The sequence below is a fragment of the Bufo gargarizans genome, chromosome 1, assembly GCF_014858855.1.
Source record: "Bufo gargarizans isolate SCDJY-AF-19 chromosome 1, ASM1485885v1, whole genome shotgun sequence".
NCBI lineage: Eukaryota > Metazoa > Chordata > Amphibia > Anura > Bufonidae > Bufo > Bufo gargarizans.
The window spans coordinates 383,608,806-383,633,578 of NC_058080.1; the positions used below are offsets into that span (position 1 = coordinate 383,608,806).

Below are 24,773 nucleotides of genomic sequence, written 5' to 3' on the forward strand. Positions count from 1 at the left end.
TGCAGTCTGTATATCATTACCATAGCCATGTTCTGAATGCATATGCTACAGGATTTTACGTTATGTCTCCCAGCAGATAGGCCATGTCATCTGGGTAGTTGTATTTTAACTGCCTTTCTAGCCCATGAAAGTGTAACTTACACTAAGGCCCTTTTCACGCGAGCGAGTATTCTGCGCGGGTGCAATGCGTGATGCGAATCTGGAGCCAATCATTTCAATGGGGCTGTGTACATGTGCGTTGGTTTTCAAGCATCACTTGTGCGTTGCGTGAAAATCGCAGCATGTTCTATATTCTGCAATTTGGACGCAGTCCTGGCCTCATAGAAGTGACTGGAGCTGCTTGAAAATAGTTTTTCACTGGTGGTTGCTAAGAGATGTTGCTTGTATACATTCAGTTTTTTAGCACGCGCGTGCAAAACACATCAAAACGCATTGCACCCACGCAATAAAAACGGAACGCGATAGCAGGCAAAACTGAATGACTTTGCCTGCGAAATCGCTCATTTTTCACTGGACGCATTAGCAACGCATCCGGACATGCTCGTCTGCAAGGGGCCTAGGGGTACGTCCACACGGGGCAAAAACAAATCGGTTGGGGATTTCTCCTAAGTCTGCGTCTTTACCAGGCGGATTTCAGAAGGTGAAATTCCAAAGGGTGATATCTACTCTGAAAATCTGCAGAAAGAATTTACATGCTGTGGATGTAAAATATGCACCATAGGTCAATTTCTGCATGGGTATTTTTCCACAGCATGCTTTGCTGCTTAGTGTAATAAGTTGCAGATTTTCTTCCCACATACGCAGAGGGAAAATCAGTAGCCATACGTGTGGACCTATCTGCAGCGGTTACATTTTTATCAATTTGTTAAAGTGCTCTGGCAAGCATATCCTCAAACATGGAGCATAAAGCTGTAAATGAGGCTGCTTGGACAGTCTGGTCAATTTGCTTTCTATCTCTGTCCTTTTGTTTCTTTTTTTTTTGGTCTGTGAGAGCTTGTGAATGTAAGCGTGGGTATGTATGCAAAAGCGGCCTTGTCAGCTAATTTGTTCTGTACATTTTCTAAGTACAATACAAAACACCAGTAAAGAAAACTGTAGTCTGTGTATCCCCCAACAAAATGATAGCAGCAGTCCAGATAAAAGGAGCCGGTCCTCTCTCCTGTATATAGTAATAAAAAGAAATCGGTTCTGGTCCGCGCTTCTCCCAGCAGAAAGTAGCCACTTGTGCACACAGACGCTGTGTTCCTCACTCCACGCTGCCAAGCAAGATCTCATACACTCCAGCACCTTCAAGAGAACGGCAACATAGTGCAGCATCCACGGTACTTTTAAATGAAATTCTGTTTTATTGTACTCTCAATCATGCACTTGAAATCAGCATTAAAAATATTTAGTCAGTCCGCTGTTTGCCCGTCACGGGTTTCGCCCAATGGCTTCGTCATGATTGTGAGTACAAGAAAACAGAATTTCATTTAAAAGTACCGTGGATGCTGCACTATGTTGCCGTTCTCTTGAAGGTGCTGGAGTGTATGAGATCTTGCTTGGCAGCGTGGAGTGAGGAACACAGCGTCTGTGTGCACAAGTGGCTACTTTCTGCTGGGAGAAGCGCGGACCAGAACCGATTTCTTTTTATTACATTTTCTAAGTGAAAATAACACATCTAGAGAAGAGACTTACGCTGGGTTCAGACCTGAGCGTTCTGAAACGAGCGCTCTGTATGCGCGATTGTACGGGCGTTTACAATCGCGCATACAGAGACAGGCGTGCACACATTGTCGCGCGTTCCCGAATATCTATGTGCGGGAACGCGCGACAAACGCCCAAAAAGAAGCTCAAGCACTTGTTTGAGCGTCGGGCGTTTTACAGCGCGATCGTACGCGCTGTAAAACGCCCAGGTGAGAACCATTCCCATAGGGAATCATTGGTTCTTGCCTGTTGTGCGTTTTACAGCGCGTAGGAACGCGCTGTAAAACGCTCAGGTGTGAACCCAGACTTAAGGATGAAAGTCTGCACGTGCTGAGTCTGTTTGCTGAATCTATCACAGTAGAAAGGAATTAAACCTAAAATATGTGCAAAAACGTGGGTATCCTGTCAGTCAGCACTTACCCTTTGGTAGAAGATGTTTCATGTAGCTAGCCTTTGCACGCTGTGCATTTCGGTTTAGAAATTTCTGCAACTAAGAATCAGTTTTGTTCATCTAAATGGGGGTTGTTCTGGAGGCAAGCATGTGGAATTCTGCAAAAAACATTTCATTGATTGGAGAACTATTCTTTGGCTTTTTTGCATGCACAGCATGTTTGAGATCTACCCAAGGATGTTTAGTAATTTGATCAGGAGACTGTGGAGGACATCCTAAAACCTCATGTTTTAAAATAAATTACAGTATGACCATGACTATGGATGTGGCTGGCAACATGTGGGCAAGCCATACCCACTCTTGCAGCCAATGGCCTCATGATTTTGTGGTAAAATCATGCAGCCATTGGTTGCCAATTGGTGGGCTTGGCCTATTCACAGACAGCCTGCCGCACCGTGGGATGGTATCCTTAGGGTACAGCCACGTGGTCAGGTTTTTGATGCAGTTTTAGAAGCCAAAACCAGGAGTGACTTCAAAAAAGCAGAAGTTGTGCCTATCCTTAATGCTTTCTCTTTTTCCAGACTTATTCATTGAAGTCTGCAAATGTCTACACAATCACCTGTGCTGGTTTTGTTTTTGTTTGTTTGTTTTTTGTTATTTTTACAGCTTGTAAAACACAGCAAAATTGACATTGAATCCACTGGTGTTGGTACAGACCCTTGAACATGACAATTTTGTTATTTTCAGTATGATAAATTCAGCAAATAAACTCTAATGGTGCATTGAGATTTGCAGGAATATAGCATTTTTGAATTACCGTATGTTCCCTGCAAAGGTTTTCTTAGCTTTTATTAACATTCAAAATCAACAGAACATGTTATTCGACAAGGGATGTTCAAACTTTTGCTATGTGTGTGTGTATATATATATATATATATATATATATATATATGTGTATGTATATCATAGTGCGTGTGTGTGTGTGTGTATATATATATATATAAACAGGTGAAACTCGAAAAATTTGAATATCGTGGAAAGTTAATTTATTTCAGTAATGCGACTTAAAAGATGAAACTAACATATGAGATAGACTCATTACATGCAAAGTGAGATATTTCAAGCCTTTATTTGTTATAATTTAGATGATTATGGCTTACAGCTCATGAAACCCCAAAGTCACATTTTTTAGGTACCCTTTGCTCAGGGGATATGGATTAATTAGCTGACTAGTGTGTGACACTTTGAGCCTAGAATATTGAACCTTTTCACAAAATTCAAGTTTTAAGCTGCATTAATGCAACTCCTTTTAATTTGCATTACTGAAATGAATGAACTTCTGCACGATATATATATATATATATATATATACATATACACATAGTAAAATTCCTCTAGTACAGCAATCTGGAATCTTGCCAGACTGGTGCTGTCATATTGAGCAAAGCTGTTGCATATTTAATACATATTTGATCTCTTTATGCTTCTCTAGCTATAAAAGATGTTGTTAAGGGCTCATGCACACGACTGTATGCCCTCCAAGACATACGGTCCGTGAGCGGGCCATATGTCCCGGAGCGGCATACATCGTGCGCATGGGAGCGCATAGCATCATAGTTTACTATGATGCTGTGCGCATCAGGCCACCCGCAGGGCTATTGTCCTGCACTCATATGATCTTATTAGTGCAGGACAATAGTCCTGCGGGCGGCCCGATGCGCACGGCATCATAGTAACCTATGATGCTGTGCGCACGATGTACGGGACATACCGGTATAACCCACTCACAGATCGTATGTCTCTGAGGGCATACTGTCATGTGCCTGAGCCCTAATTCTTTCCTATATCTGCTTGCTAGTAAGGAATGTTTGAGAAACATTTGCTTATCAAGTCCTATTTCTGCAGGAATAATGGAATTTTACTGCGTGTGTGTGTGTGTGTGTGTGTATATATATATATATATATATATATATATATATATATATATATACAGTTGCAAGATAAAGTATGTAAACCCTTTGGATTGATATGGATTTCTGCACAAATTAGTCATAAAATGTGATCTGATCTTCATCTAAGTCACAACAATAGACAATCACAGTCTGCTTAAACTAATGACACACAAAGAATTAAATGTTACCATGTTTTTATTGAACACACCATGGAAACATTCACAGTGCAGGTGGAAAAAGTATGTGAACCCTTGGATTTAATAACTGGTTGAACCTCCTTTGGCAGCAATAATTTCAACCAAACGTTTCCTGTAGTTTCAGATCAGACGTGCACAACGGTCAGGAGTAATTCTTGGCCATTCCTCTTTACAGAACTGTTTCAGTTCAGCAATATTCTTGGGATGTCTGGTGTGAATCGCTTTCTTGAGGTCATGCCACAGTATCTCAATCGGGTTGAGGTCAGGACTCTGACTGGCCACTCCAGAAGGCGTATTTTCTTCTGTTTAAGCCATTCTGTTGTTGGTTTACTTCTATGCTTTGGGTCTTGTCCTGTTACAAGACTCATCTTCTGTTGAGCTTCAGCTAGTGGACAGGTGGCCTTAAGTTCTCCTGCAAAATGTCTTGATAAACTTGGGAATTCATTTTTCCTTTGATGATAGCAATCCGTCCAGGTCCTGACGCAGCAAAGCAACCCCAAACCATGATGCCCCCACCACCATACTTCACAGTTGGGACAAGGTTTTGATGTTGGTGTGCTGTGCCTCGCTTTCTCCACAGATAGTGTTGTGTGTTTCTTCCAAACAACTCAACTTTCTTTTCATCAGTCCACAGAATATTTTGCCAGTACTGCTGTGGAACATCCAGGTGCTCTTGTGCAAACTGTAAATGTGCAACAATGTTTCTTTTTGGACAGCAGTGGCTTCCTCTGTGGTATCCTCACATAAAATCCATTCTTGTTTAGTGTTTTACGTATCGTAGATTCGCTAACAGGGATGTTAGCATATGCCAGGGACTTTTGTAAGTCTTTAGCTGACACTCTAGGATTCTTCTTCACCTCATTGAGCATTCTGCGCTGTGCTCTTGCAGTCATCTTTACAGGACGGCCACTCCTAGGGAGAGTAGCAGCAGTGCTGAACTTTCTCCATTTATAGACAATTTGTCTTACCGTGGACTGATGAACAGCAAGGCTTTTGGAGATACTTTATAACCCTTTCCAGCTTTATGCAAGTCAACAATTCTTAATCGTAGGTCTTCTGAGAGCTCTTTTGTGCAAGGCATCATTTACATCAATCAATGTTTCTTGTGAAAAGCAAACCTAGAACTGGTGTGTGTTTTTTATAGGGCAGGGCAGCTGTAACCAACACCTCCAATCTCATCTCATTGATTGGACTCCAGATGGCTGACACCTCACTCCAATTAGCTCTTGGAGATGTCATTAGTCTAGGGGTTCACATACTTTTTCCACCTGCACTGTGAATGTTTACATGGTGTGTGCAATAAAAACATGGTAACATTTAATTCTTTGTGTTAGTTTAAGCAGACTGTGATTGTCTATTGTTGTGACTTAGATGAAGATCAGATCACATTTTATGACCAATTTGTGCAGAAATCCATATCAGTCCAAAGGGTTCACATATAGTATTTTTTTTTTGTATGGAAAATGGAGTTAATATGAATGTTTTAATTCAATGTACTTGCCTGTTCCTGTTCTAGCAATGCATTTACCCTCTTACTAATATGTATTAAGAAAAGCCATGTCATACCTGGGGGAAAACTCAGCAATAATGCAACCTATAGACTGGTAAGAGAGGAATGGGCGTTTAGACCACTATTTCCAGGATGCTAAATCATTCCTTTTCTTCTGACCTGGGTTGCTATGTTAACCAGCTTGCAATTTGCATCTCTTGCTGCTCAGACTTTCACTGTTTCTTGCATGTCTGCTTTTGCTATGTTGTATTTATGTATACAATAAGAATTTGTGTGTTTTTTCAATAAATGGAAACATCTTGAGCATTCCCCTCCCTTTGTGTATTCCTCTGTGGGTCACTTAATGTTTCTACCGTTACATGTAGCCTGACAATGCAGAATCCAGACAGAAAACAGGTTAGTGTGTGTTCTAATGGTTGCAAACAAAATCAGAAACTCAAAATTACTGGATTTTATTTTGTGGTCTAAGGTAAGGTAACACACCTTACAGCGTTAGTGATGAAATGTGCCTCGTTGGACGCAGTGAAGTGGTTAGATTAGTCATTTTTGGACTTTTAAGGTGAACCTGTCACTATAACAGACCTCGATATGATGCCTGAGGGTATGGCCGCAGCAGCAAAATGTGTACGAAATGGTGGGGATCTTGTTCTGAAAGTCATCAAGGAAATTTTGCCACCGATTTTACCTTTTGGATTGCAAATGGGGTAAAATCAGATGCTGAAATCCACAACATAAATTGACATGCTGCAGATTTAAAATGTAATCCTCATGTCAAGTTATTCGCTAATTTTCTTGTAGAAAATGACCATATGCATATACCATTTGGATGAGATTTATGAAAATCACATCCACTTTGCTGCTGCTGTAAATGCTATACTCCACGTGTGACCATACCCTCCAACTATTACACTCATTCAACGTATCCCCAGAAAGGGTTTCCACTGAACGGTCTCATAGACGCATAATGATGTGTAGACACATAATCCCACATCATTTTTCAGAGATGCAAACTAGCTGGCTAGTTTCACATATGCAGCAGAGTCTCTGTCATGTTGTTCTGGTAGAGAACAGCCTGCCGAGTTCTCCAGATCTGGCATTGCCGAATACTCCCACCTGTCCGCCGGAACCCATTGACTATAATAGGATCTGGCAGCTACCCCCCAAATATGCTGGGAATCGGCCAGATTCTCAGGCATTCTTTGCCGGAACTGCCGTCTGGAACATGGCTGCAGATGTGATAAGTAGTCTAACCAGAGGGGGAACAAGTGATACCCTATATGGTGTCACAGAATCGAGATTGTTTCAGCTTGGTGGGTGGGGGGAGTTCAGTGTTTAATGGATTTGGGTAAACTCACTGGTACAGCTACATAGGGTGTCATACTGATGTCATTTTTAATAGTACCGATTATAAAGTTTTGTGGCTGGGTATCTTTTCTGATATGTGTGAGTTTGTTCCATAGGTTTGGTTCGGTTCAGAGCTCAAAAGTTGTGCTTCAGCACGGCCACACATGGTTAGAGATTGGGTCCATCAGTGATATGAGTACATTTAAGTGTGTATGGCCAGTTTAAGACCACATGTTCTTAGTATTCTTTGCAGCGTATCAGAATTCACCCAGCAGACATCGGATAACTGACCCTTTACGATCACTCAGAAAAGCTACTTTACTTTCCAAAATAATAAACGATGATGTAGGGACTTACAGTACAGACCAAAAGTTTGGACACACCTTCTCATTCAAAGAGTTTTCTTTATTTTCATGACTATGAAGGCATCAAAACTATGAATTAACACATGTGGAATTATATACATAACAAAAAAGTGTGAAACAACTGAAAATATGTCATATTCTAGGTTCTTCAAAGTAGCCACCCTTTGCTTTGATTACTGCTTTGCACACTCTTGGCATTCCCTTGATGAGCTTCAAGAGGTAGTCACCGGAAATGGTTTTCACTTCACAGGTGTGCCCTGTCAGGTTTAATAAGTGTGATTTCTTGCCTTATAAATGGGGTTGGGACCATCAGTTGCGTTGAGGAGAAGTCAGGTGGATACACAGCTGATAGTCCTACTGAATATACTGTTAGAATTTGTATTATGGGAAGAAAAAAGCAGCTAAGTAAAGAAAAACGAGTGGCCATCATTACTTTAAGAAATGAAGGTCAGTCAGTCAGTCCGAAAAATTGGGAAAACTTTGAAAGTAAGGGCTATTTGACCATGAAGGAGAGTAATGGGGTGCTGCGCCGGATGACCTGGCCTCCACAGTCACCGGACCTGAACCCGATCGAGATGGTTTGGGGTGAGCTGGACCGCAGAGTGAAGGCAAAAGGGCCAACAAGTGCTAAGCATCTCTGGGAACTCCTTCAAGACTGTTGGATGACCATTTTAGGTGACTACCTCTTGAAGCTCATCAAGAGAATGCCAAGAGTGTGCAAAGCAATAATCAAAGCAAAAGGTGGCTACTTTGAAGAACCTAGAATATGACATATTTTCAGTTGTTTCACACTTTTTTGTTATGTATATAATTCCACATGTGTTAATTCATAGTTTTGATGCCTTCATAGTCATGAAAATAAAGAAAACTCTTTGAATGAGAAGGTGTGTCCAAACTTTTGGTCTTTACTGTATGTGCACCGATTTTTATCAACTGCAGAACATAATACTTTATATGTATCACAAACATATTGTACAGCACTTTACCATTTTGTAATGTGCTTACCATTTTGTAATGTGCTGTGATATTGTCCCCAAGTGTATAGAATTACTGGGACAAATGGTCCATAGCGTTCTGTTTTAATATGAACGTGGTGTTTGCATCTCTCCTGAAACCCTGAAAAACAGATGCAAGGTAAGAATAAGGTATTTGTTCTGATTCGATCTTTATTCCAAGATTTCCGAATTGAAAAGTATTTGTCTTAAAGGAAGATTACCATCAAAATAGTATCACAAATAATACCCTGAATGTGAATATTCCATGTAACGGGTGAATAGTTTATTGGCTATATTTATGATATATATCCATGTATTCTACTTCCTGTCGTGGCTGTTTCATTTCCTCCTTTGTTTGGACTTTTAGCACATCAAACAGCCTTGCTTGACTTTCTCAGTCAGACCATTCACTCTGACCAGAGAGACTCCCCTTTAGTGACTCAGGGCATTACGCTAAGTTCAGTGCCCTTCAGTGGGCACCTTTATATAGGCCTATCAAGAGAATAGTACTGTCATTCTAATTCTACTAATCTATTGTTATAGTAGCAGATAACATCTTCCCTCACAGAAGCAGGAAACATACAGTGGTTTCTCTACCTAGATATGAGTTTTCTCTCTCTCTCTCTGCTGAATGCTACAGTTCAATATTTTGTATTTAATTTTCAATTGTACACCACTGCCAAAATGAACAAGGAGAGCAGCCAAAAAAACATACATTTTCCATTTTTTTTTAATATTAAGTAAAAAAATTTAAAGAAATTGACAGTCATTTTAAACACAAACTTTCAAAGACTGATTGATTTTAAAATATCACTGTTTCTTATGTTAGTTATTTCAAAGCATTGTAATGGTCTTTGGTGGAAAGGAAGCAGTTAAATCTCAGACATTCCAAAATATTCCTTATCCTTTGCTATGCTTACTTGCAGCTGCTTCCTTCAAGACCCTGGCTTCCTACCCTAAACTCAATTTCCTTTTCCTCCTCTGAATACAATTGAAATGTGGTCTTCCTTTGGTCTCCATTTTGAGGCTTTAGATTGAAAGGAGAAAGTCAGATGACACACTAAAAGCAACCTACCAAACCACTGAGATTTGGATTTCATCACATTCTTTACTCAAGTTGCTGCATTAGCAAATCTTATTAGATGGAAGACGGTGATAATAGTCTACGGCAACCAAAAAGTGCATAAGTTTCATACTTTCAATGCAGTTTAGAAAATAGTGGGAACAAGGTTATTATTTTATACATGCCCCAGTCTATTCTGTTGAAGCAGTCTCAAAGCCGAATGGAGGATCTGCTGCCATATTGGACATCACTTTTGACTTTAAGATGGCTCATCCTAGAAGTATTTTTATACCCAAACCCTTACATGGATCTGATAACTGAGCATAGACCGCAGTTCTGTAGAACTATGGCAGAAAATTAAAACTTGTAGCTGCATAATGGGTGTCTGTAACTGACCTAACAGACTATTCCTTTATCCAGCAGATGAGCAAATTTACCTCTGTCATCAATTACACTTCTCAGAGGTAGGATGGTGTCTTTCAAAGATGAACAGCACTGAATCCCAGTTTGATATGTAACAGTAATATTTTGGCAAGTCATATATGCATTAGACTTTGTTTGCACTGTCTTCATAGCTTTAATTTAACATAAGGAATCTGAAAGGTCTGAAAAAAAATCAGGGAAAAAATGGTGCTCACATGGAATAAAAAAAAATCGGTGTCCTTACTAGGGACGGACATACCGCCTGTGCAGCTTGTTCAGCTGCACAGGGGCCCAGCAAGGGAGGGGGCCCATCCCAGTGCCAGCAGAGGCGATTATTTTTTTATCTTATAATATTTTTCATACCCTACCTCTGCCAACAGGGTAACCTGGGCACCTTGGTGTGGAGGTCAGGAGGAGGCAGAGTTTTGGGGAGGGGCTGATTAGCACTTACTGCAAATCTGCTGCCGGTTTGTGTCTACACTCCATAGCTGAAGGACCTTCGATGATATAGTCATGTGATCTTTTCAGCAGTGGAGGTAGGACCTGTGATGAGGTCACCGTCATGTGACCAGTGCAGAAAGAGGCAGCGCTCAGCAGTGGAGACCTGTGATGCCATGGAATGAATGTAAGTGTCAGAGAAATGCTGGGAGATGTGGTTCTCCCCATTATACCTCCTCCCTGCTTAGTGGGAGGGAAATATGTTATTTAACTGGGACTGTAAGTTAGAGGGGCTGAAGGGAGGGGAGGGATGTCAGTTACATAGGACTGTATGTTATAGAAGACTATAGGAAAGATATGTTTTTTACATGGGACTGTATGTTATAGAACAGGGATGCTCAACCTGTGGGCCTCCAGCTGTTGTAAAACTACAACTCCCACCATGCCCTGTTGCAGGCTGATAGCTGTAGACTGTCTGGGAATGCTGGGAGTTGTAGTTTTGCAACCGCTGGAGGGCCATAGGTTGAGCATGCTTGTTATAGAAGATTGGAGGGAGGTGACTGGTGTTATTTACATGGGAATGGATATTTTAGAAGACTGGAGGGTAAGGAGTGATGTTATTTATATGGGACTATGTGTTGGAGGGGGGTGAAGGAGTGGATTTAAGTTATTTATACATGGGGCTGTATGTTATAGAGAACTGTTAGGAAGAGACGTTATTTACATGGGACTGGAGGGAGAGGACTGGTGTTATTTACATAGGGGTGCCTGGTATAGAAGACTGAAGGGAGAGGAGTGAAGTTATTTACCTGGGACTGCATGGTATAGAAGACTGTAAGGAAGATTATTTCCATGGGACTGTATCATATAGAAGACTGGTTGGAGACGACTGGTGTTATTTACATGGGACTGCATGGTATAGAAGACTGGAGGGAGAGGGCATTATAATTTATTGGGGCACTACAGTGATGATTATAACTCTGGGGGGTATAGCAGAAGGTATGATAATTACAGGGGGCACTGCAGGGAACATATATACTGTGGGCAGTGGTGGAGGGCATTACTACTACTGAGGGCTCTATAGAAGTGCCTTATAGATTATAAGAGGTGCCCTATAGGGAGGCCTTATTAGTACTGAGGGCACAGTAGGGAGCCTTATTACCACTGGGGATACTATTTGGGGGTGGCTTCCACCTGGCAATGAGCCCGGTGATGTCACTAGCACTAATGGACATGCTTTAGCACTGCCTCAGCCTGTAAAATGGCTAGGGCAGCGCTAAAGCCACCCATCAGTGACATTCTGTGTTGGGCCCATGTTCATATATGCATGCATTATTAAAAAAATATATATATATATATATATATATTTGAATATATGCAAATGATCCTCTAGGAGCAACGGGGGCGTTACCATTACACCTAGAGGCTCTGCTGTCTCTGCAACTGCCGCTCCCTGTCTACTTTGACAGGTCCTGGCAGTGAAAATTTCGTCCCACCGGGCCATGCTAAAGTGCAGAGGGCTCGGCAGTTACAGAGAGAGGAGAGCCTCTAGGTGTAATGGTAACGCCCCCGTTTTTATATAATAAATATTTTTTCTCAGCAATGCAGGCACATAAGAACATGGTACCAATACAGATGCCTTCAGCTGCCTAGCTCACACACGTAGCAGGTCAGTCCTTTAATTGTCCAAGTGTATGAGGGAGTCCTGAGGGATAGCTGAAGGCCTAGGGAGCATTTTACCATCAGCTATGGACTTCATTAGGGGGAGAAAGCTGGCACTAAAGTGCCTAGGGCAGAATCTAATCTAAATATGGACCTGGCTCCACAGCAGTAGCAGGATGTAGTGTCACACATCGCACTGCTGGTCTGTGTAGGAGGAGGAGCGGTGTGGCCGGGAATCTGCTGTGCTCCTCCTCCTCCACAGACCAGCAGAGCAATGTGCGACACTACATCCTGCTACTGCTGTGGAGCACCAGCGGCTGAACTGTGCTCATGAGGAACTGTGCCCCTGTCAAGGGGCACATATCTGACAATTACTACTGTGAGGGGGCACATATCTGGACATAACTACTATGTACTGGCACAAAGGGGGAATAATTACATTGTGGGGGCATTAAGGGGACTGGGTGTGTATAGTTATGCTTACTGTGATATAACTGCAAGTGATCATGCTGTATGCTAGAGCACGCTCTATAAGGCTGCTGTCACGGAAGTGCTGCATTTTGGATACAAAAGAAAAAAAAAACGCATCAAAGTGTCTGGAATTTTTGCAATAACTTATCTATGTTTATGCTACATTTCCTTACAGCAACGGGGAAAAAAAGACGCACAATGAAAACTCAAATTACATTAATATAAAATTGAATTATATTAATGTAATTTGAGTTTGCATTGTGTGATTTGATTTTTCTCCTTTGCTGTAAGAAAACATAGAATAAACACAAAAAAATTGTCGTAAAAACTCCAGAAATTTTGATGCCTTTTTATTTATCCAAAATGCAATGAAATGTTGGTCATTTCATTGAGGTTCTAAGTAATGCACCCGAAACACAGATGTAACAGGGTATAATCAACAAGTGAGAGATATAATGTAGCTGTAGTTCATGGCTGCACTAGCAAGAAACAGCTAGACAAACTGCAGCACAATACTGCACAATATCCACTGATGTTGGCCTCTTTGGTGCATGTATCCAGTTTGTAGTGCTAAATAGGCCAGCAAATATCGAACGTCCACATAAGTAGTAAATCTAAATGATGTCCCATAGATAGTATTGGATATGCCCCAGCCAGGGTGTAAAGAGTCTTCTTAGTAAAGCTCTAACTCATCATTGCTAAGGAGAGTCTGTCTTCAGTTCTACTGAGCACTGAAGACCCCTGTGTGTAACCAGTCAGGCAGTGATAGTTAAGGCACATGTACATATTAGGGGACTGGGTTAGTGACAAGAGAGGCTTGAAGCTTCTGTAAGTTACATGCAGGCATCTTCAGCACTCAGTAGAATTTAAGACTCAAAAGGACTCTCCTTAGTAGTACTCAGTTTTAGGGTACTTTCACACTTGCGGCAGAAGAATCTGGATCCGGCAAAACGTATGCCAACTGAATGCATTTTAAGACTGATCAGGATACTGATCTGTCTTACAAATGTATTGCAAGAACGGATCCGTCTGTCCGTTTGTCATACGGACAAACGGATCCGTTATGATTTTTTTTTCAATTTTTTTTTTTAATCTGTGCATGCGCAGACCGGAAGGACGGATCCGGCATTCCAGTATTTTGATTGATACATTCCTATGGGGAAAAATGCCGGCTTCGGCATTCAGGCAAGTGTTCAGTTTTTTTGTCCGGAGATAAAACCGCAGCATGCTACAGTTTTATCTCCATCCTGATCAGTCAAAAAGACTGAACTGAAGACATCCTGATGCATCCTGAATGGATTGCTCTCCATTCAGAATGCATTTGGATAAAACGGATCAGTTCTTTTCCAGTATAGAGCCGTCAGGACGGAACTCACTGCCGGAAAAGAAAAATGCAAGTGTGAAAGTAGCCTTAGGCTACTTTCACACTGGTGTTTTGGTTTCCGTTTGTGAGATCCGTTCAGGGCTCTTACAAGCGGTCCAAAACGGATCAGTTTTGCCCTAATGCATTCTGAATGACTAAGGATCCGCTCAGAATGCATCAGTTTGCCTCCATTCCGTCTCCATTCCGCTTTGGAGGTGGACACCAAAACGCTGCTTGCAGCGTTTTGGTATCCGTCAGACGAAACTGAGCCAAACGGATCTGTCCTGGCACACAATGTAAGTCCATGAGGACCGATCCGTTTTCATTGACACAATATGGCACAATAGAAAACGAATCCGTCCCCCATTGACTTTCAGTGGTGTTCAAGACGGATCCGTCTTGGCTATGTTAAAGATAATACAAACGGATCCATTCTGAACAGATGCAGACAGTTGTATTATCTGAACAGATGCGTCTGTGCAGATCCATGACGGATCAGCACCAAACGTGAGTGTGAAAGTAGCCTTAGGCTGAGTTCACATCAGTGTTCAGCCTTTCCGTTCTCCTGCTCCGTTATAGGAGCAGGAGAACGGAAAGGATGGATTGGGCACATAACTGAGACGAGCGGAGCCTACGGACCCCATAGACCATAATGGGGTCCGTTAGGTTTACGCTCAGAAAATGATTGTGGAGCGGAGACAAAAGTCCTGCATTCACTGATGTGAACGAGGCCTTAGCTTTAAGAAACATATTTCCCTGATAAAAAATATTACAAAAATGTGTAACATCCATGTCCCTACACTATATTAAAAATACACTGAAACAACAGTTACACTTTAATTATTCTCAGTCTGGCAGGTGTAAAATTACTCAGTGATTTGCACACTAGATCTTAAAATACAAAAAAATTGAAACACAAGTTGTGATAGAAAGTTGCACAACTTTTCAGTATAAAATTGCTATGTTTTAAGGAGCACCTGTCAGGTTTTTTGCATTCCCAATAAAATTCTGGAGCACTTTTACTCAGCATCATGCTATTACTCTGTTATTCTTCCTGGTAAAGTATGAATACATTGACAATAATGTTACCACTGGTGTTGTCAGTGGGGTACATCTGTACATAGTGTGACACTATCAGCAGTGATTGGACAGAGTCACGGTGTGTAGGAACACACCAAAGCAGTACCGCCCAGGAGTTTACTCATCCATTTCCAGATGGAACAACACAGAATTCTAAGACAAAGTGCTCCTGGTTTGTTGAGAGAGACGAGTATTTCCTAAAACAGACCTGGCAGGAGAGCGGTCATGTCCTCTTTAATGACATGAGACCAGATCTTACAGTAATGCTGTGTAACTCTACTAGATCACAAGGACAGATCAGTGTTTCCAAGCTAGGCCTCCTGACATACGCCACCGTGCACATGTATACTGGGCTTCAGCGAGCGTGCATGTGTTCACAAACACTTTGGCATCAGCTTATCTCTTTCAAGAACAAAAAGGATCCAACGTCCCGCCATCCTTTCCTTCACATTTTCATTGGAGAGAGTAGGGACACTCTCATACACATTAGAGGGTTATGTGGTCCCTCAGAAATCTGCAGGTTCGGATGACTTTATTGTAACATGTATGACCATCATAAGCCATCAAAGTACCCCCAAAGCTATGTTGATGAGCATTTATTCACATTAAAAGCACAGCATGGGGGTAATGCAAGACTGCAGATGAGACAAACTTTGCTCCGCTTTTTTTTTTAATGATCTGCAATCTTTTGCACCAAGCTTGGTACATGTTACAGATCATATTCCTCATGCATTGTGCAGCACTTTCTCAGTCTAATGTGTTTTCTTTTTGAAAGATATTTAACCCCTTGAAACAGTCCTTCTGTATGCCATGACCACCAGTATAGGATGCAGGAGTGAACAGCCTGGAACCTGATCTCAATATTAACTGGAATACCCCTGAATCAACTTTCTTCTAAGACTTTTGATGGAAGGATTTGTTGGTTAGAAAGTAAACACAATAAAAAATGATTTATAACACAAAATATGTTGTGTATAGTTAGCGCTACCATTTAGATTGCTTTATTTCAAATTCTGTGTATGTAACCGGTAGGGTGGTCTCCATTGGAACATGAGCTGTCTGGCTGATTATAAATGGTGTATAAAGTTCTGTCCAGTGTTGAAAGGCACAAAGGCTGATCTTTTTATTTTCATATCCCACAGTTTGGGAACGAGGAGCAGCAGCTAGCGTGGGCCAAACGAGAAAGTCAACGGGCAGAGAAGGAAAGACTAGACCGTTTAAAGCGCCAGGAACAAGAAGATCTGGAGTTAGCAATTGCTCTCAGCAAAGCAGAAATGCCCAGCTCTTGAGAACTGCACCCATACCTCCCTTGTCTATGTGACATTATGCCAACTATATGACAACTTTACTCTGAAAAAAAAAAAAAAAAACCTAGAGAGGGAATGCTGAATCCACCATCTGTTTCGACATCCTAATTTGTCAACTAGTCTTTCACTGGGAACCAGTGACATCACTCATGCACCATCTATTGATGGAAATATTACTCCGGACATATCTCCACTTAGGAAACTGTTAAAAGCATCTCAATGTATGTCTCATTTTATTTGTGTGTATGTGGACATATGTTTTCCTGTTACATTTTCCCACAACAGATCCAGAATGCCATAATGCTAGACATGGTATCAGAATATTATACTGTAATATAAGGGCAGCTATTTCAGGAGTAGATGCAAAATTGGCAGCATTTCCAATAAACTGCAAAAAATGAGAATCAAAAGGGTTTCCTAATGTAAAGTCGAGAGATTTCTGATATGATTCATTTTTTATTTATTGTGTAACTCCAATATTCGGCCCTGTGGACTCTCATACCTAGATGTGTGTTCTATATGTCATTTGGGTGTTAGTGGTTTATGATTTTGAAACCATGTATACGATCTGTTCATCTGCAATAATCCATACGTTATCCATATTCCACAATCCCCTATGGCATCAGTCTTTGAAAATGGATGATATAGATGCTGAATTATCTTTTAAAGCCATGGTACAAGGTGTTGGTGTCACCCTACCTTTTGTGAGTATTATTGATTTTTTTTTTTTTTAATGCTTACATTTTAATACTGGCTTTTTCTCCGTGGGACCAAACTAAGTTTAAATTTAAGTTAAAAGCCCAGTTCCAGGTCCATTATATATCCAGCACTGCTTCCAGTTCTAAATGCGATGGGATGCATTGGCTTTTACATATGAGAAGTAGGCAGCCAGCTAAAAGCCGCCGAAGACCGGCAACCACCAGAGATGATCTGCCAGACTATTTCGATTTTTTTTTTTAACTATCTCATTGTGGTTGTGTTCCAACTTTAAGCCTATAGCAAGTATTGTCAGTATGCTATCCCTAAAATTAAGCATTTATTATATATGTGCACAATATGCAGGATGAGCTGTAGAAATGAATTGTAACATGTTTACTTCAGTGTTTATTGTCACATAAGCCTTGTTTTGTTTTTTGTTTTTGTCTTTCTCGGTTTTTGTTGCTGGACATTTAGTACGTCTGTTTTTAGCCATGTCTGAAAGCTGTGAAAAAAATAATGCAGATTTTTAAGAGTTAACTGTTCAACACAGGGTTAACAGGTGCCCTTGTATTCCTCTCTTGTGGTTTTATAGCTGTGGTCAAGAGATATTTGCTTAGAAGTCACATGCAAACCTCACACCTACATATGACTATTTGTGGGTTCTGTTTTTTTTTTTAAATATACGTGTTCTCTCCCCTTTTGGGTAAAATGAGTTGTTGTTATTATGGGTAGCAGAACAGCCTTAAAATGATATGCACATCCCTTCTGAATATGACCTTGTCTTGCATTTGAATCAAATGCAGTAACAAAGCATTTATTATATGTAATATAGATTTCATACTACTAGTGCATGTTGACATATGGCTGGGTTTACCGAGCTGTGCATATTGTATTTATCAGTGATGGGGAAAGTCTGAGGCACTTTATTACATGCGACTATGAAAACATATCATTATATCATGACGTCATATGAAAATATAGCACTAACCGTTCATGTCACAACTACTCGATTGGGTGATGCACTTCAGTACACATGGGAATGTGCACTGGGGTAGCGTCTTTGCCGGCATCTGCCAGAAGCCTTCTGCTAATTCACCCCATGTTGTCCCCCTTATCATACTATAGCTTTTTACATGATTTTAGTCATTGAAATCTGTATACCATGTGTCAGATAAAAGACAGAGTAAGATGTGCCAGAACTTCTAATTCAACATCTTTGGTTGAGAAATCCTCTTGCACAATGACCTTCAAAATCACATGCCAAGTTTTTCCAATGCTCCCTCTCATCCTATCCACATTACCCCCACTTTACCAGAATACTAGAAATCAAAATAGCTGTTAGGACAAAGGAAGGGATAATAAATGAAATATTAATCCGTTGTGTGTCTATTGTTTAATATAAGAGAAATGTTATTGTTTTAATATAATAAATGAAAAGTTACTTTTTGGAAAATGTCCCTGTGGTGCTCTGTTTTACAGTTTCTATCTATACAGGTCAAGAAGAAATTGTTCCTGCATATTACACAACATGATTATAAAATGTTAAAGACACTTGTCTTTGCCTCTACTTTTCTTGTTTGGGATACACACTGGAGTATCTGAAATTGCAGCACTGGTCTGTCTATACCAGGGATGGCCAACCTGAGGCTCTCCAGCTGTTGCAAAACTACAACTCCCACCATGCTCAGACTGCCTACAGCTATCAGCCTACAGCAGGGCATGCTGGGAGTTGTAGTTTTACAACAGCTGGAGAGCCACAGGTTGGCCATGCCTGGTCTATACAATGACCAACATCTACCATAAGTCAGCTTATTTAGTGTTAAAGGGGTTATGCCATGACTGATGTAAAAAAAATCTGACATCATTATAGTACATGACAATCTCTGGAACTAGCCCTGCACCACACATGGAACCAGATATCAACCCATTGCTCGAATTGTTCTGCTAAATTTATTTCAGGCTGGTAGCTCAGGGGTGTGTCCTTCATGATGCAGCTCTCCCTATTGCAGTTCAGGGGGTTTCCTTTCTGCTGCCGCTCTTCCCCTGTAACTGCCACAGCTTCAAACAGAAGATATAACTGATGGCAGTTGAAGATTTAAAGATTTAAACTGAGCATGTGCGACCACCTCAGGGTGGTGGGAAAGAATAGACAGCAGGTGGCGCTATACTGGTACATTTTCTTGAATAGTTCAGTGGCTGTACAAAATTTTCATTTACATGCACTTACAAAAGTATTCAGATCCAGTTGCTGGTTTAAAATATGTAAAATATTGTTTGCGACAGAACAGCCTTAGTATAATATGCACATCCTGAATATGACTTTGTTTTGCATATGAATCAAATGCCATAGCAAAGCATTTATTATATGTAATATAGATTTCATACTACTAGTGCATGTTGGCATATGGCTGGGTTTACCGAGCTGTGCATATTGTATTTATCAGTGATGGGGAAAGTCTGAGGCACTTTATTACATGCGACTATGAAAACATATCATTATATCATGACGTCATATGAAAATATAGCACTAACAGTTCAAATGGACAACTCTCACCTAGCTTTGTAATGACTTTATATGCACAACTACTCGATTGGGTGATACATTTGGTAACATCATTGCAGGCAGGGGTTGTCATCTGTCAGCAGCCTTCTGCTAATTCACCCCATGTGTCCCCTTATCACACTATAGCTTTCTTACATGGTTTTAGTCATTGAAATTTGTATGCCGAAATTTTTTCCTGCACGTAACGTAAAAAGAAATGTACAGTTCAACAGTTTTGGTCATATGTACCCAAAATGGTGCCAACAAAAACATCTCACCCGACAAAAACAAGCCGGTCACTCAGCTCTGTGGGAGAGGCTAGGCTAGCAAGATGGGAGGGTATGGAGAGCCAGAGGTGGGTCCCCACTGCCAGGACGTGGAGCACCGAAGTGATTGAGTGAGACATCGACGACCCAGAGCTGCAATAGTGATATTGCAATCATGATTTATTTTTCCCTAAAAATTCTGGACTGGTAAACTAATAAAAACAATTGCAGTTTTTAAATGATTCTCGCAGTCATTCCAACTAATTTTTCCTTCAGCAGCCATGTTAGGATCTTCCTCATCTATATAACAGACATGCTGCTTCTAGCATTCAAGTCACACCAGGAGTTGGCTGACTGATCGGGTGGAGCTCATGCAGCATGTGGTAGACATAAGTTTGTAGGCTTCAGGAAGTAGGATGATGGTAATGATCTGCTACAGAAACAAAAGTAAAACAGAGGAAGACACCACAGAGTACATGATCCAGCAGAATGGAAGTTGCCATCTGCAACAGTAATATACAGCTGGGCTCACATTACAATGACCAATATCAGAGCTGGATACAATCATGACTGTTTAACCACTTGGATCCTGCAGTCGATAGTGACCACGGTATCAAAGTGGTTGACAAAAGGAATGGGGCTCCCACTGTACCTCATTGACCCCCATGGTTGCCATGGCAGCTGGAGGCCTAACAAATGTCTCCAGGTCTAACATCTATGGAAGCCTATTAAAGGGAATTGCATGTAACAATGAGACCTGCATTCTAGTGCCACAGTTCTAGGTGCCAGTTGTGGACTTGTCAGTTATCAATATCCCAATATGAAATTCACTGCACCCAGAGGTTATAGTTGCAAAGGGAATCGTGATTTTTATTAGTGTGAATACATAGCAAGGTCAGTAAATATATGGAAAATTATGGCCACCCACAAGTTTTTCAGTCGTTGGTCTACAACATAGTGAATACATGTGTTATAAGATCCGATAAAATTCAGAACTGGAACCACTACCACATAGAAATATCACAGTATACAATTAGGGTTCATTCACACGTCCGTATGTGTTTTTGCGGATCGCACATCGCCGGAGCGCTCATAGAAAATGCTTTTTCTTGTCCGCAATTGCAGACAAGAATAGGACATGTTCTATTTTTTTGCGGAACAGAAGTGCGGATCTGCGGATGCGGACAGCACATTCGGGCCCCATTGAAAATGAATGGGTTCGCACCTGTTTCACAAAATTGCGGAACGGATGCGGACCCATTTTGTGGACCTGTGAATGGACCCTTTCTGATATAAACAAAATACCACATTATATAGATCAGACAAAAAGGGTTCATCAACGATTCAAGGAGAATACAGTTGCAAGAAAAAGTATGTGAACCCTTTGGAATGATATGGATTTCTGCACAAATTAGGTCATAAAATGCGATCTGATCTTCATCATCTTGTGCAGAAATCCATATCAATCCAAAGGGTTCACATACTTTTTCTTGCAACTGTAGATAAAAAACTAAAAGTGAAATCTAAAAATCCCTAGAGCAGGGTGACACTTATCAAATCTGTTACGCCAGTTTTGTGGCATGAAGATGATGCAAGTGATGTGTACAAACTTTGCAACTTTTTGTGAGCTGCGTCTTCTCATGTCAAGTGGAATGAGAAGTTGGTCAGGTTTTGCCAATAGATCACTTTTAAGTCATACTCAAGGCCAGGTAATCCCCCAGGTGCACTTTCACTGAAATGCAAATGAGCTCTGCCTCTGATGCCACCAGATGTAAGGCAGCTATCCTATAAGTTAATGTTCGACCCTTTAAATAGGCCTTGAGACATGACTGATATTAAATAAGCCAGCACCTCATCTGCAGACAGCTGTTTCGGGGTGTGACAGAGCTTGTGACATTTAAAAAAATTGCAAGTCAGACTTAAAAGTGATCTACTGGTAAAACCTGACCAACTTCTCATTCCACTTCTGAAAGTGACATGCTGCTTACAAAGTCTCAAAATTTGTACACATCACTTGCAACATTTTCACACCACAAAACTGGCATAGCAGATTTAGCTGGATTAAATCTGGTGGCATTAGAGGCAGATCTTGTTAAGAGCTCATTTGCATCCTTTTATTCACAGAACATTACTATGACTGCTCTTTCCTGATAATTGGCCCATGAAAAGGCACTGTATGATCACCCATAATTGAGCAAAACACTCCATCAGATGAATTCATCTTTCCTATAGACATCACAATCATAATGGATGAGAGTGTTGAAACTTTATGTGTGGAATTAGAAACGGAAATAAACACTAAAATAATATTTGGTGTAACTTATATAGACCCCCTTCCCCAACATCTCTGAGGAGATATAAGCTGTATAACCAAACAGAGCGAGCTGCAGCAGTGGGTACAGTGGTCATAATTTTAACTTCCCAGATATTGACTGGGGTCACGGTTCTGCCTCAACCGCGAAGGGGAGAAAATTAATCAACTTGCTTAAAGACCACTTTATGGGCCTGGTTGTAGAAGTTATCACTTGTCGGAAGGGTCCGTCGTTGATGGAAGGTATGTGTCACCAAGGTTTCTGGCCTCAGTGGAGTAAGAGGCAGTTTTCATGTGTCAGCAGAAGTTGCTGTTTGACACCTAGCTATTTAGTATATCTGATCCGGGACGGCTCTTACTGGGAGTAGTCAAAGTGCTTGGTGGGTGACTACTCCCCACGTTCCAGGCCGGGTCTTGACTAGCCTATAATAAACCCAGCCAGCAGTGTTAGCTGGGTGTGATCACCTCTCTCTCTCTGACAGAGGAGCTCTGGCAATCGCTGGATTGGGATCTGAGCCGTGTGCTAGGCTGGAGGCCTGAGTTTGGGAGGTCTGCTCTGTCCTGAGAAATGCCGATTAGGTGTGAACTAACACCTAGGATAACAGGTGGCAATTTTTTTATGCAAAGTTGTCAATTTACAGAGATATTTCTCTCACCCAGCATGGGTATATGTAAAAATACACCCCAAAACACATTGCCCTACTTCTCCTGAGTACGGCGATACCACATGTGTGACACTTTTTTGCAGCCTAGGTGCGTAAAGGGGCTGCAAGTCCAACGAGTACCTTTAGGCTTTACAGGGTTGCTCACAATTTTGCCCCGCCCAAAATGCCAGAACAGTAAACACACCCCACAAATGACCCCATTTTGGAAAGTAGACACCCCAAGGTATTCACTGAGGGGCATAGTGAGTCCGTGGGAGATTTTATATTTTTTTTGCCAGAAGTTAGCAGAAATGGAAACTTTATTTTTATTTTTTTTCCTCAAAAAGTGTCATTTTCCGCTAACTTGTGAAAAAAAATTAAATCATACATGAACTCACCATGCCCCTCCGCGAATACTTTGGGGTGTCTTCTTTCTAAAATGGGGTCATTTGGGGGGTATTTATACTATCCTGGCATTCTAGCACCTCAAGAAACATGACAGGTGCTCAGAAAGTCAGAGCTGCTTCAAAATGCGGAAATTCACATTTTTGTACCATAGTTTGTAAACACTATAACTTTTGCGCAAACCATTATATATACACTTATTGGATTTTTTTTTTATCAAAGACACGTAGCACAATAAATTCTGACACAAACTTGTATAAAATGTAATTATATTTGAACAATTTAACCAGAGAAAGTTAAAAATACACTTTTTTTGTTGTTGAAAATTGCGGCCTATTTTGATTAATATCGGAAAAACGAAAAATGTCAGCAGCAATCAAATACCACCAAAAGAAAGCTGTATTTGTGAGAAGAAAAGGAGGTAAATTCATTTGGGTGCCAAGTTGCACGACCGAGCAATAAACCGTTAAAGTTGTGAAGTGCCGATTTGTAAAAAAGGGCCTGGTCACTAGGGGGGTATAAACCTGTGGTCCTTAAGTGGTTAACTCATAATCAAAACACAAACTACCCAAATGATCCTGATCAAAAGTTTACATACCCTGGTGATTTGGCCTGATAACACGCACACAACTGGACACAAATGGGTTACAATGGCTATTAACCACCTCCCGACCGCTGTACGCGTATATGCGTCCGGGAGGTGGTTGCTTTACTCCTCCTGGACGCATATACGCGTCTTTTCGCGAGACGCGAGATTTCCTGTGAACGCGCGCGCACAGGCGCGCGCGCTCACAGGAACGGAAGGTAAGCGAGTGGATCTCCAGCCTGCCAGCGGCGATCGTTCGCTGGCAGGCTGGAGATCCGAATTTTTTAACCCCTAACAGGTATATTAGACACTGTTTTCATAACAGCGTCTAATATACCTCCTACCTGGTCCTCTGGTGGTCCCTTTTGTTAGGGACTCAGGTAGGTCAGTACAGTCCCACCAAACACCACACTACACTACACCCCCCCCCCCCCCCGTCACTTATTAACCCCTTATAAACCCATGATCACCCATGATCACCCCATATAAACTCCCTGATCACCCCCCTGTCATTGATCACCCCCCTGTCAGGCTCCGTTCAGACGTCCGTATGATTTTTACGGATACATGGATCGGATCCGCAAAAAGCATACGGACGTCTGAATGGAGCCTTACAGGGGGGTGATCAATGACAGGCGGGTGATCACCCATATACACTCCCTGATCATCCCCTGTCATTGATCACCCCCCTGTCATTGATCACCCCCCTGTAAGGCTCCATTTAGACGTCCGCATGATTTTTACGGATCCGATCCATGTATCCATGGATCCGTAAAAATCATGCGGACGTCTGAATGGAGCCTTACAGGGGGGGTGATCAGTGACAGGGGGGTGATCACCCTGATCACCCCCTGTCATTGATAACCCCCCTGTAAGGCTCCATTCAGACGTCCGCATGCGTTCTGTGGATCCGATCCATGTATCCATGTATCCGTAAAAAATCATGCGGATGTCTGAATGGAGCCTTACAGGGGGGGTGATCAGTGACAGGGGGGTGATCACCCTGATTACCCTGATCACCCCCTGTCATTGATAACCCCCCCTGTAAGGCTCCATTCAGACGGCCGCATGCG

The 24,773-nt window shown here is 41.5% G+C and overlaps 1 protein-coding gene across 3 annotated transcripts in view; it reads left to right on the forward strand.

The window, feature by feature from the left end:
* The window catches only part of EPS15L1 (epidermal growth factor receptor pathway substrate 15 like 1), a 243,741-nt gene extending 225,347 nt beyond the window's left edge, over positions 1-18,394 (forward strand). For all 3 annotated transcript variants that reach the window (XM_044270441.1, XM_044270433.1, XM_044270447.1), the window contains one exon: positions 16,083-18,394. In XM_044270441.1, the coding sequence (XP_044126376.1) occupies positions 16,083-16,229 (147 nt within the window). In that variant the 3' untranslated portion in view covers positions 16,230-18,394. The remainder of the gene's footprint in view (positions 1-16,082) is intronic.
* The last annotated feature ends 6,379 nt before the right edge of the window (positions 18,395-24,773 follow it).